The 14,763-nt window shown below is 39.9% G+C and overlaps 1 protein-coding gene across 1 annotated transcript; it reads left to right on the top strand.

Moving 5' to 3' along the window:
* Positions 1-1,365: 1,365 nt before the first annotated feature.
* On the top strand, positions 1,366-6,084 carry LOC131240745 (uncharacterized). Its single transcript, XM_058239184.1, has 3 exons — positions 1,366-2,335; positions 5,609-5,653; positions 5,773-6,084. The coding sequence occupies exons 1-3, from the start codon at positions 1,519-1,521 to the stop codon at positions 5,898-5,900; spliced, it is 990 nt and encodes a 329-aa protein (XP_058095167.1). The 5' UTR covers positions 1,366-1,518; the 3' UTR covers positions 5,901-6,084.
* The last annotated feature ends 8,679 nt before the right edge of the window (positions 6,085-14,763 follow it).

Here is a 14,763-nt window from a genome sequence, read left to right as displayed (position 1 = left end):
TGGTTCATCTAAGATTTATATCTGATTAATTTTTGCATTAATGCTCTAAAATAATCTATAAAAGCGGATGGACCGCGTGGATATACAATACATATATCAAGGTGGGACCCACGGTCAGGAACGTAGGACCGCACCTCATCCGCCCCTGCTGAATAGTTACATGCAGTTGTTCCCTCTTCTCGGTACATGTGTGTGGTAAAACTTTCTGGTAATTAGGACTGTTGATCTGGTGGGCCAACACTATGGTGGGCTATAGGCCTAACATCTCAGTGATTAGTCTGACAAAAACCCTTCAGATGGTATTAATTTTGCAAGTTGAATTTGGACCGCTGCTTTAAGCGTTCCTTTTCAGGATACTGATCTAACGGTTTCTACAGTCCAATCCCCTTAATTTTTCTACGCATAGCCTATTCACCTCTTATCCCACCAATAAACCGCTCCGATCGCCAGATCAACTTCCATTTACCGTTCCTAGCGAACTGCACGAAACTTGCATGCAGATACCCGCAGATTAGCACTCCTTAAAGCTAAAACAAGAGGAGCTGATACGATAGAGTCGTCTGCACCTTTTCCCGACCACCTGTCAGATAAAAATGTGGATCTGTACCGTAAACCAGGTTCATCCTACCATCGATGGCCCATGGTTAAAATATCATCTTAAAAAAATACTCCTAGTTATCTGAGCGTTAACCTTCAAAGAAATCGTGAAGGGTTGAAGTTCATTAGGTGAAAGTTTAAAATAAAGGATGAATTATTAGTTTTATTTTAAAATCATTGTTCATCAAGCAATGTACCACTACATATACTGTTCCAATCTATCCTCCATTCCTTTCAAGGTGCCTCGATCGTATCATTTCTCACTAAAATGCTTTCAATCTCTTGGCCATTAGCGTGCGTTCGAACTCTGTGGGGCCCACCCTAATGTGTGAGTACCATCTAAAATTTTCTTCCAAATGCTATTTCTGGATTCCAAAATCCATCCTGATACATACCTCAGGTGGGTCACACCAAAGAGAACAATGGGGAGGGCGATGCCCACCATAGAAACTTCCAAATGAAATGTGGGGTCCACGGTGCTTTTAATATATTATCCAACCCATTCATCGGGTGATTCCCATCAGGATGAAGTGACATACCGAAATTAAAGCCATTCCAGGTTTACTTGGGCCACGAAAAGTGAATATATGGATTTTAGGTGTGATTGTAATTGCTCCCGTGGTGTGTCCCACCTAAGCTTTTGACAGAACGATATTTTCCACGTACGGTTTCCATATGGAGTTACACGAGATTTACGGTTTGGATTCCAAATAAACATCATGAGTGGGCCCTACGCTACTCGAACGCATGGTAATCACACCATGCATTCAAGACTCATGTCATCATTCCCCGTAACGAAATGCTCTGAGAAGAAGAATCTATTTCCTTCGTAGAAACCTCAGACAAGAATCCCAATTTCCTCTCTTTGTTGCTTGCACCCTCTCTCCTTTCACCTCTCTCCGTCTCTCTCTAACCTCCAACATGGCTTCTCTCTCCATTTCACATCTCTTTCTCCTCTCTCTCCTCTCCATCACCTCTACCACATCCCAATCCACCCTCTGCCGAACCTCCTGCGGCCACATTCCCATCAACTACCCTTTCGGCATCGACGATGGATGCGGCAGCCCATACTACCGTAACATCCTCTTCTGCTCCAATTCCACCACCCTCGAATTCAGGACACCCTCTGGCAGATACCCAGTTCTCCGAATCGCTTATGACGATCCCCACATCATTGTATCCGATCCGTCCATGTGGAACTGCAACGATGGGGCCCGCTTCCGTCCCACACTCCCCTTCAGCCTCGACACCAGCACGCACTTCACCCTCTCCCCACAGAACGAGTACCTCTTCTTCAGCTGCGACGTTAATTCCGTCATCGTCAAACCCAAGACCGCCTACTGCGAGCGGAATCCAGACCAGTGCGGCTCGGCCTGCGACAGCTCTAGCTATCTCTGCCGGAACATACCTGAATGCCCGTCGGCCCTGAACCGGAGGCCGACGTCTCCGTACTATTCTACCTGCTGCTCGTATTACCCCAAGGCATCGCAATCCCTGCGGATGATGCTGGAGCACTGTGCGACGTACACAAGTATATACTGGAAGGTTTTAAGCGTGGCACCGCCGTATGATCAGGTCCCGGAGTATGGGATCCGGATCGATTTCGACATTCCGGTCACGACCCGTTGCCTGCAGTGCCAGGACGGTACGAAGGGTGGCGGGACGTGCGGGTTCGATGTGGCATCACAGAGCTTCTTGTGTCTCTGTAATCAAGGCAATCTCACCACTTACTGTACAGGTATATGATTTTTTTCAGTTTTCCTGGTAGTTTTTTAGATTGTTTGGATGCTTTTTCTGTTTCTTCTCCATCTAGTCATAGTATGTGAAACAATGTGCAATTCCATGGGGAAGTATTAGGCCAGGTGGGATCCACTTCCTATCGTTGTCTGATCGAGATTTCCTTGCAGTGGCCTTCTGCTATCGGTGATCGCACTGGATTTTTTCCTTCATTTCTCTTACCGATGGATCTCCACGGATCGATTGTACACGTGGCACATGATGGTCGATACGGAATCACTGGTCAGAAGGGCCACAGTGCTAACGTCTGATCCGTTGCTTAAAAATCCAACCTTCCGCCAACTTTTATATGGATTACACTGTATTTACAATCTTTCGGGCGGTCTATACGGGCGCCGATTCGATACGGACAAGATCAGTAGCCAAATTACTACTGAAGTGACGTCACCAAGCTCTGTGGACCCCACCATGATGCATGTGTTGTATCCATACCGTCCAAACATTTTTTAGAGATCGTTTTATGGCGTTACAAAGAGAATGAGATAGATCTAAAGTTCAAGTGGACCCCACCATAGAAAATAGTGGGGATAGTGTCATCCACCGTTCAAAGTTCTTAGGGGCCACAGTAGTTTCCGATGAAGCTGATATTTTTGTTTTCACTTCATCTATCTCTATGTTAACTTATGAATAGGATGGATCTCAAAAATACATCACTGTAGGCCTTAAAAATGTTTCAACGGTGGGTGTGATGGCTCCCACGGTTTTCCGTGGTGGGTCCACTTGAAATTTAGATCTATCTCATTCTCTTTATAATGCCATAAAACGATCTCTACAAATGGTTGGACGGTATGGATACAACAAATGCTTCATGGTGGGGTTGACGTCACTCCAGTAGCGATATGGCTACCGACCTTGTCAGTATCCAATCCGCGCCCGTCTATACCACTACCATGCCCCAAGAATCCCCTTGACAGGACAATCTGGGACTTTTTTGTGGCATGGTACATCTTCGGTGGGACATGACACATCAACGATCGAGATTAATGAAGCATTGGCTCAATTAGATGAAATTGAAAACTGTGTTCTGGCCCCTTAGGAACATCCCCAACATTTCCCCATTCAAATGCAATATAAATAAGAATATATCTGTTTGGAAAAAATGTTCCCACATGATCAATATAGTTCAAGTCAAAATCATAAAACAAGCTAAATTAATATCCAAAAGATAACGAAAAGAAGTAAAAACAAAAGTATAAAGATTTGTGTGATTAAGTAATATAATTAGTTCACATGTAATAATATTGACCTTTCTACTTCACTAAATAAAATATAAAATAAATATAAGACTCACTTATTGTTCACTCCTAAAAAATTCTTAGGAAAAAGTACTTCAGAAAATGAATTAATGAAATACTCCTCTGCATATGATTCCCTTTTGTAAAAACATCATGAGAGAAAGAGTACAGGCATCTCCCTATCGCTATTGGAGTACATACGTATATACTTAGAGAAAGGAGAGCACGTTTCTCACCAAGCGTCACGTAGAGGAGAGAGGAGTAGCATCTCCCTATCCTTTTGGAGGCGTCACTATCATCCTCACGTCGGTGGAACTCCGCCACAATTTCCAATGCAGGCTTAAATATTAAAAAAAAGGAGTTTAGATGGTGTCATCTCCTTTGATCAAAATATATGTATATATATATATATAAAAGACATTTTCATAATTAGTTTTGTGAAGATGCAACAGATCAATTGATTTTGTCAAATCCTTGTTAAAGCCACACTCCTTGTGATAGTTGATTGTCTTTTTGAAATTTGGTGGTAGCGTATTCTCCTCATGTATGGCCCCTAATGCAATGCTGTTGTCCAGACTGGGGCACATTGTAGATGGAACAGATCTCTAAAATTTCTAAAATTACAATGATCAAGAAATCTCAACCATCCAGTGGATGGTTATAAGTAAAACAGGGAGTGGTTAAAGGTATAGTCAAATGATCATATCATCTAGTCAATGTAATCTTTTGGTTATGCTCCACCCATAACTGGGTTAGCAATTTCATGTAGAGAGGGTTGCGGACAGTTATATGGCCAAGATGGATCAGAAAAGGCTTGGTCGATGTCAAAAGTAATTCAGACCGGCAGACCTTAAATCAGGCGTATCTCGCAATCTGAAATGAGTTATCGGACGTAAAATATATGATTTTGGGCTAGAATGAGCTACTTTAGCCAACTAACCCAGCCATGCTGGATTACCCAAGCCGGATTTACAAAATACAGCGAGATCGACGGTCGTTTCCTATTTTAATTCCATTTTTTACTATAAATAGTAAGTTTTAGTTTGATTATACCTCTTCATCTGTTGGGCTTTAATTCTGTTTTTACTATAAATATTAAGTTTTAGTTTGATTATAACTCTTCATCCGTTGGGCTCTAGGAGTTGCGTCTAATGTGAAAAGAGCTTATAAAAATTAGGAGAACGACTTCGTAAAACCAAATAGGACACTTACTATTTTTGGCCGAAAACCTTGCGCGCTAGTAGACGTCTATAAACTAGTTTACTATTTATAATAAGTTACGAATTCTAGGAGTTTTAGTTGTAGTTTGATTCTGATTTCTTCCCCATTGGTTGGTACCCCTATTTAAAGTGTTGTAAAATTGTTTTTATTCATTCATCAATCAATTTTAAATTTTATAGAATTTATTTTACATTTTGCTTGCTTTCTTTCTCGTGGATTCGAGAAGTCTCTGTGAGGAGTCCAGGGAAGTTCCGTGGATTTGGGACAATTATTCCCTTGAGGAAGACGGTGCTCGAGCTCCAGTCCTCCCTTGCATCATGATTTCTGTTGTCTGGAAATGCCCAAGAACTATGTCATGCACAGGATCCAAAATAAGAGAGCGCCTTTTTTTAAAATGGTGGTGAACTATCACACAAGTGTCAAAAGAGCTATGAGCATCTAGATTGTCAATTTATTAGTGAAGATGGAAGAGTTGCTCTATGTTGGATCTTCATAGCCAAAGGAGTTTACCTGTTTTTCATTTGTGAAATTGTTCTGACGCTATCAAATTGAATTGCAGCAAGTAGTCTAATAAAACTGAAATCGCGAAAGGGCAATTACCTTCCAAATTTCAACTCGTCGCTTGAATTTGGGGGCTGCTTCCTTGTCATGGTTACGAGGAAACACCATTGATTTTATCATTGAATGTTCGCGATTCAATTCAAATGCAGCCCCTGTTTCTTGTAAGCTCATGTAATTTCGTTCTTATTCTTGTGCAGATGTCGTCTCCTCTGGGCATGAGAGTAGGGTTGGAGTGATTGCAGGTATGAGAGAGAGAGAGAGGGTGTGTGTGTTTATCTACAATGAATCAGATGGCATTTACTAGCATTTGCTTGGTGATGTTCTTAACAAGTTCTCAATCTTTAATGGTGGTTCATTGCAGGAACTACCACTGCAGTGTCGGTTGCAGCTGTCGTTGGTGTAGGAGCTGTGGTGTGGTATTTGAGGAAAATGAGACCAAATAAGGTGGTAACATGTGGAGTTCAAAGCAATGATAATAGGCTATTTTGAAAGCAAACGACCGTTATTGTTGTTATTCAGCCTACTGATGGCATTCTTGATATATTTGTTTTGAGTTTTTAGATAGAAATCATCCCTAATGGGGGCTCACCACATGTTTTTTTTTTTGCTTTATTATTATCAGAGTTTAAGAATCCATGTAATAAATATAGACCAACACGTAGAATTTCCTCCATTTCCACCACTGTCGCCACTGTTGTCGTCGTCATCATCATTGTCATCCACCAAGCTTCACTTTTCCAACCTTTTCCACTTCAAAACACACTTTTAGGCAGTGTTTGGGAATACCATAAAATCTTGGACAGGAAATGAGGTCTTGTAGAATCCTACTTATCCTACGTTCGTGAAAAACATGAAGGCTTGAAACAAGTTTTCCATTTTCAACATTTTTCTGAGAAAAGCTTGGATGTCCATATTGCTCGAAAAATGAATAAGAGAAAAAAAGAAAGGAATTAAATGGACTACTGTTATAGAATCTGCGGTTTCTCATTTCCTAAGTATTCCATGTTAATTTTCCATATCCATGGTTCGGTCTTCCAAAGTGTCCTCAGAAGAGATCTGAACCGGTCAATGTATCTAGTATCAAACACCCATGCAGAGATTCCGCAAAAGGCAAATCTGATTCGGCAAAAAGGGCCCCAGCAAGGATTAAAAATCAGTTTTGTTGCATTGTATCATTTACCATTGATGAAGGGTTTGTTTTTGGGCCCAATACAGCAACTGCATTGTTCATGGACAATACCAGTACTCAATTCGGGTGATACGTATCAGTTTCAGACGACACACATTAAACCACGCTCGGAAAGCCAAAGGAAGCAGCCCGCAGGGGAGAAGATTCACCCATAGCAGACAACAAACTTCTGTTTGTGCATAACACTTGAACAATTTATGAATCATAACTAACAAACAGCACTAAGGGCCTGTTTGGATGCACTGAAAAAACCAGATATCAAATATGAAACCCTCGTTTCGATTCTAAAGCCCGCGTTTTGCAGCATGTTTGGACTGGACCCACCGAAGTTTTAGGCGATAAATCGTGGCAATTGGTTTTTGATATAACCACAAATGCTGGTAGTCGACATTATGCCCAAACGGGTCCTAATTTTGACTGATATTATCAAACAGAGAGAGAGAGAGAGAGAGAGAGAGAGAGAGAGAGAGAGAGAGACTGAAAACCCAAGCACACTGTAGATGAATTTACTTTCCAGTGTTCTGGCCTCTCACCGTATTGGAAGATTAATCCATTGGATCACTGAAAGAGAGAGAGAGAGAGAGAGAGAGAGAGAGAGAGAGAGAGAGAGAGAGAGAGAGAGAGAGACTGAAAACCCAAGCACATTGTAGATGAATTTACTTTCCAGTGTTCTGGCCTCTCACCGTATTGGAAGATTAATCCATTGGATCACTGAAAAAGTTGACCCATGTGTAGAAACTGAAAACCCAAGCACACTCTAGAAATTGTCAAGCTGCGCATTGTGTGATGAAAAACTCTTGTGCCGAGCTTTGTAATAGGGGATTGCATGGAATGCACTTAATTACTCATATGTTATGATTCATGCAAATATGATGAGATTGCATAGGAGTTGGTCAATAACCCATTGAAAAAAAAGGTAATGAGAGCCCAAATAAGGTCTTGCAATTCTATCTGACTCATGTATGAACAAATCGGTCAAGGCTTGGCTATTCAATATGCTAAGGTTGCATGGAAGTTGGGATAATGTTGTTGTAACTTGTAAGTACATGAGCACTAGTATAGTACTGTTTGTGTACTAGGAAGTTATTTGAGATGGTAGCAGCTTCAATCCCTGCTTACCTCAACACACCAAAAAAAAAAAAAAGAAAAAAAGAAAAAGAAGAAAGAAATGAAACAAAGGTCTGAGGCGTAAAATGGTTGGTCATTCAAAAAAGGAAAAAAGGAAAAAGAAAAAGAAAAAAAAAAAGAAAAAGAAAAAAAGAGAGAACGTGAAAGTACAAGTTAACCCCGTCGACCCCAAGTCACTGACCCACTGACCCGGTTGACCCCAACTCGCTGTCCACCTCTTGAGATCACGCCAATTGGGGGTTAGAGCTACGGCTATCTATGGCTACAGATTATAATCGTAGTGCTATGCACTTGTTATTATTATTATTATTATTTTTTTAAACTTTTACATGGAGAATTTTATTCTACCTACATTTTTCTCTAATACATATTTATATAAATATGTATATATAAGCATATAAAAAAAAATTTCTCTCTTTTTTTCATTTCTTTCTTTATTCATTTAACAAGAATATCTTCTAAACCAAAATTAGTTACTTGATGTACCATATATGATTTTAGGGCTGAAAGTTGGATGGGTTCAACCTGACCAACTTGTGACCGACCCGACATTGGGTTGGGCTTGGGCAGGATATATTAGGTTTGGTCTCGGGGTTGGGCCATATAAACACCAACCCGATAAAACTCGGGTTAGGTTCGGGTTGAGGTCTCGGGTTGCCCAACCTAACTCGAACCTGATTAATATATAAGTTCCTTATAAATTAATTATAATTGAGTGCAGATCATTTGTGTTTAAGGCACAAGAAATTCCAATGCCGACTGCTGTCATTGGTCCACAAACACCAACCCGATAAAACTCGGGTTAGGTTCGGGTTGAGGTCTCGGGTTGCCTAACCTAACTCGAACCTGATTAATATATAAGTTCCTTATAAATTAATTATAATTGAGTGTAGATCATTTGTGTTTAAGGCACAAGAAATTCCAATGCCGACTGCTTTCATTGGTCCACATCATTTTTCAATGACTCAAGCTAACAAGATATGTCGGATTTCCCTCTCCCAAATAAATTGCTTGATACAAAATACGACTTTTAATGAAGTAGTTGTCCTATATTTTAGCTTGTTTGTTAAAAAAAATAAACTTATTATGATAAATAACTACATATGTAATTAATAAAATTATAGGTGCAAAAAATAAGATGTGTATTGAAAATACAATAGACTAATGTAATAATGAAAATATTAGCATATATTTACCCGACCAACCTGACCGAGCCCACTTGGGTTGGGCTTGGGTTGAAAATTCCCAACCCGAACTTGGGTTGGGTTGGGTTAGGGTTGAGGTATAAGAACCTTGGGTTGGGCTACTGTTGAGCACCAACCCGACCCAACCCGCCCAACTTTCAGCCCCATATGATTTTGGGGTAGGAGAAGCTACTTTAGCCAACCAAGCTAGTTATTTTCCAAGATTCCATCAGGTTGATTGTCGAAAATCCATTTCATTCACTTCGTGGTCAATTTCATTCATTTCATTCACTTCGCGGTCATATTCATGCATTTCACGGTCAATTCGCTTCACTTGACGGTCATTTTCATGCATTTCACGGTCAATGACTGTGAAGTGAAGGGAAATGACCGTGAAATGTATGGAAATGACCGTGAATGAAACGGAATCGTTAGAATTGACCGTGAAATGCATGGAAATGACCATGAAATGAAACGGAATCGCCGGAATTGACCATGAAATGCATGGAAATAACCGTAAAGTTAAGGGAATTGAGCGTGAAATGAAATGGAATCGTCGGAATTGACCATGAAATGCATGGAAATGACCGTGAAGTGAAGATAATTAACCGTGAAATGCATGGAAATGACCGTGAAATGTAACAGAATCGTCGGAATTGATCGTGAAATGCATGGAAATGATCGTGAAGTGAAGGGAATTGACCGTGAAATGCATGGAAATGACCATGAAATGAAACGGAATCACCGGAATTGACCATGAAATGCATGGAAATGACCGTTAAGTGAAGGGAATTGACCGTGAAATGCATGGAATTGATCGTGAAGTGAAGCAGAATCGCCGGAATTGAGCGTGAAATGCATGGAATTGACTGTCAAGTGAAGGGTATTGACCATGAAATGCATGGAATTGACCGTAAAGTGAAGGGAATTGACCGTGAAATAAATGGAAATGATCGTGAAGTGAAAGGAATTGACCGTGGAGTGAAGGGAATTGACCGTGGAGTGAAGGGAATTGACCGTGAAGTGAAGAGGAATCGCCGGAATTGACTGTGAAATGCATGGAAATGATCGTGAAGTGAAGCAAATTAACCGTGAAATGCATGGAAATGACCGTGAAGTGAAGGGAATTGACCGCGAAATGCATGGAAATGACCGTTAAGTGAAGGGAATTGACCGTGAAATGAAATGAAATCGCCGGAATTTACCGTGAAGTGAAGCGGAATTGTTGGAATTGACTGTGAAATGCATAGAAATGACCGTGAACTGAAGGAAATTGACCGTGAAATGCATGAAAATGACCGTGAAGTAAAGGGGATTAACCATGAAATGCATGGAATTGACCATGAAGTGAAAGGAATTGACCGTGAAATGCACAGAATAGACCATGAAGTGAAGGGAATTGACTGTGAAATGCATGGAAATGACCGTGAAGTGAAGCGAAATTGTCGGAATTGAGTGTGAAATGCATGGAATTGATCATGCAGTGAATGAAAATGACTATGAAATGCATGGAATTGGCTGTGAAGTGAAGACATTATTTATTGTAAAATGATGTCTTCACCATTCACAATGAAATCACTATTAGGAAGACATCATTTACTACAAAATTTTGACAAAATATACAACACATCATTTACATCATTTCACTATGAATGTCATCATTTACAACAATTTACAACATTTCACAAAAATTTTCGATTCCTCTCATGCCTAAGATAAATATATCATATTTTGAGGTCACTCAGGCAATCATAGACTATTAACTTCCTAAAGCTGGGAGTGAATTGTTGCAAGTCTGTCCTTGACAAAATTTGATCGTTGCACAAAATGTCAACATATTTCATGACAAAAATGCCACAATCATATCCGTTCGTCTGCTTTGGTATATAAGTATCTTCTCTGACCCTCCAAGCATTTCCTTCTAACGCAGACATATCTCCTGTGGCATAAAATATTATAGGCAAGGCCTCCATCAGCTCGATATGTTCCCCGTATCGACTGAGTGCCCTCGAGTATAAACTGTCAAGTATAATGATTTCTTAGTCTCGAGGGTGAATGGCCATCAGGTACCAATGACTGTTGGCATGATTGACCGGTACGTATGTTTGTCCACGTTTGACAAGATAAGATATCAATATCCAAAAATTATAGAAATGGGTATACCTAGCATTGATAACTTGTAACGACACCATTACCTCTTCATGCTGCCACATGACCTTCTCCCCGTCACGAGGCTTAACAATGCTGATCACAGTGAGTTTTTCTAGCCATTCGAATAATAAATGCGTTTCGTCATTGCTAACATCCTGATACATTCTCAATGTCAACATTTGCGTGCCAATACATGGCTATTACAGACAACATACCAAATTAGAACATATATAATATAATGAAATAACATAATAACTATGATCCAATTCATACAGTTACCACAAAAATGTGGGATAGAACTTGCAGTCCTTTGTATATAAAGTAGGAAATGATCGGTGTCTTCTCTCTAAGAAATCAACGTACTTGTCAATAACCTAATCAATAAAGATGAAAAATTAAACTTTACTCTAATATAAGTGTTCTTAATAAAACCATGTATGTATATGTGTGATTTACTTACCACGCTATCAACCCATACATTTTTCTCTCATATGGTCTTAAACCAAACAAATTCTGGTGATTCTTTGTTTGCATTGGCCCAACTTTCCAATTTATGTAGTTTGTCCTCCGATATTACCCTAAATAGATCGATCTTAGCCTCAAAGGGTATCAGAGAAGTAGGAAATTTTCTCTGTTTCTCATTATTGGCAACGTTGCTTGGAGTAGTTTGCACGGCAGAGAAGTAAGTGAATGGAGAACGCTTGTAGACAGACGGCTTTACCACCCTCTTAGGTCTCCTCTTATATAATGGAATAGAATGCAGTAATTTCTCACATATATCAATGCCTAACACATCCTCATCCTCCTTCTCAAATTCTTCCTTCTGATTCTCTAACTCTTTCTCCTTTCAAAACTAAATCTTCTCTATACAAAACGCCTCCATCTGCTTCTTCAACTCCGCCTTACCCTCCTCCAACTCTTCCCTCTCATTCTTCAATTCTTCCTTCTCCCTCATTAGCATTTTTCTCTCTTTCTTCAAAACCGCCCTCTTATTCAACTCTTCCTTCTCTAACCTCAAGGCTTCTTTCGGTTTTAGCATTAGTTCAACCCCCTTAAATACTACTTCTCTCACACTCTCCATCGATTCTTCTCTCTCTTTTAGCGTACATTTTAGAAGCTTCAACTCTTTCCCGTCTCTCTCCAACTAAAGCCTCTGTGCCTCCAGCTCCTCCCTATCTCTCTTGACTCCCCAGTCAATTGCAATCCCACTCCCTCTCCCTCACCCTCATCAGTACTCTTTTCCTCTCCCCCTTCTTCTCCCTCTCCCTGCCCCGATCTCTCTTCTATATCTTCATCATCTTCATCTTTAGTGCCCTACAAAATGAAGCAATATATGTATTAATTATATAACATGTTAAATTAAATATAAAATATCAACATAAAAGAAGACGTTTCTGACATCTTACGTCAAATCTATCATGAACCAAATGAAGGGCCTCCGTCTTCAGCTCCTCAGTGGTAGGCTCTAAGATAAGAACAATCCCAATCTGTAAGAAAACATCTTCATTTTCATGCTACAGAAACACATACACACACATATATAAATTTGAATGAGTGACCACTTAGCTTCATAGAAATTAACTTACATCTTTACTCTCTAGAATTTGATGAATCTTCTTATACCTCCAACCCTTCCATCCCTGATATTGTATGAATCGTGAAATTTGGAAGGGAACATATGAAATTATACATTGTCAGAGAGCCGATACTCTCTCAAGGGTTCATATCTATTACAATAAAATGACAAGATAATCTTAAACTATGAATTAAAATAGACAATGAAAGAATCCTTACTTGTAGCGAAAATATGCAACCGATGACATTGTAATGAGGCCCCTGAGATGCCATCAAGGCACTCTCGATCCCTTCCGTCATCGTCTGGAATGCCAAATTACCCCAAGGGTAGATATTAAAGTCTTCCAACGAGTCGACAAGGCCGATAAAGTTTGTACAGCATATAATATTCGTGTCGGTATTGCTAACAAACCACTCTACACATAATATTAGGGCTACCTTCACGACATTTTCGTGCTTATTACTATCAACTATCCTATTGAACAACTCCTCTACATATTTTTTTTAGGATAGGATATTCATTGAAGTATTTTTCTCTTATTGATTTCTTCGAACGATGGATATTGAGTATGGAGAGGTCACCAGTCTTCAGTGCTGTTATTAGGGTGAAGTCCATCTCGAAAAATTTTATATGGTTCCCCTGTATCTTGAATACAAGTTTGCCTATATATTTCTCAATAAATGAGTGAAAAATGGCTCATATATACCTAAATGATGGAATGTGTAATAAAAATGAAAATGAAGTCTGCCTAAATATATTTAATCTAGTGTTATTCTTCTCCAACCCACTCTTCACACTATCAAACCACCATATCAAAGAACATCTGCATAAGATGGCGGGGGCTGACTCGCCAAATCCCTTATGCAAGGGTTTGTCATCTACAAGGATGAATTAGAAATTATATCAATGATAATATTCAATATTTAATAAAACGTAATGTGAAAGTTGACTTGTTGTGGTGAAAATTCATAAAGTATGGTGTGAGTCTGTGTTGAGTGTCAAATATTGCATATTATAATTTCTAATTCATCTGCAAGGATGAATTAGAAATTATATCAATGATAACATTCAATATTTAACAAAACGTAATGTGAAAGTTAACTTGTTGTGGTGAAAATTCATAAAGTATGGTGTGAGTCTGTGTTGATTGTCAAATATTGCATATTAGACCCTAGTTATTACCTGCTTTTACGAACATGATATTGTTTAATGCCATATTTTAATCATGTTTGTGCTGTAAGGTGAATTTAAGAGCTTGGACTAAAAGCATGGAATTAGCACTCCAAAGTCACCAAGGCAAGGGACAGACTCCAGGGGACCGAGATCGATGATTTTACATGGCCGAGATTCAAGAAAATCACGTGTGTTAGACTAAAGAGGCCTGAAAGTCGTCAAGAATTCAAGATAACAGGGTTTCCGCCATCCGATTGGTTTGAAACTTTATATCTAGCATGAGGACTCTAAATTAATTGTACATGTCGAAATTTATCCCTTGGATCCCTTTATAAGTGGCCCAATGGACAGATCAGCCCACATATCAGCGATCTGGGGCTCACATGATCTCTGGATATGCTTTAAAATTAGTCTCGACAGTTTAAATAAGATGAGAAAATGGGTGGACGGATCAGATCTCTTATTAACATTACAGTGGACCCCACATTAAGTGGAGTGTGCATAGTGCACATGTGCACTAGCTGTGCACTGCAACTCAAAGTTGGGTCAAACTGACTTTGACCCGCAGCAGCTGCCAAAAACGGAAACTTCCATTTCTTCTGCGTGAAATAGGGGCACCGTTTGAAAGTCGGTGGGCCACCATCATGGCCCACATGGACAATCCAATCTGTCCATCATGAAGATGAGCTCGAGAAGGTCAAACCCAAGTCGACCATGTGCAATCGTGCACACGCACACGCCCGCTACAGCAGTCACAAGAAGGCCATTCCACCGCATTTAAAGCAGTACAACAGATGTGATTCTTTGGCCTACACCAATTTCGGATAAAAAACTTGGTTTTTCGGGCAAAGATTCTACGAGGCAGCTAATGGACGGAGTGGATTTCTCCGTCGACATTGATCATGTGCCCCACCACTCGTCAGCGTAAGAGAATTGCATAGAGTGCGCGCG

This window comes from Magnolia sinica, chromosome 3 (genome assembly GCF_029962835.1).
Source record: "Magnolia sinica isolate HGM2019 chromosome 3, MsV1, whole genome shotgun sequence".
Classification (NCBI taxonomy): domain Eukaryota; kingdom Viridiplantae; phylum Streptophyta; class Magnoliopsida; order Magnoliales; family Magnoliaceae; genus Magnolia; species Magnolia sinica.
Note: the sequence above shows the minus strand (reverse complement) of the source record. Positions and strands in the feature narration are given on the sequence as shown.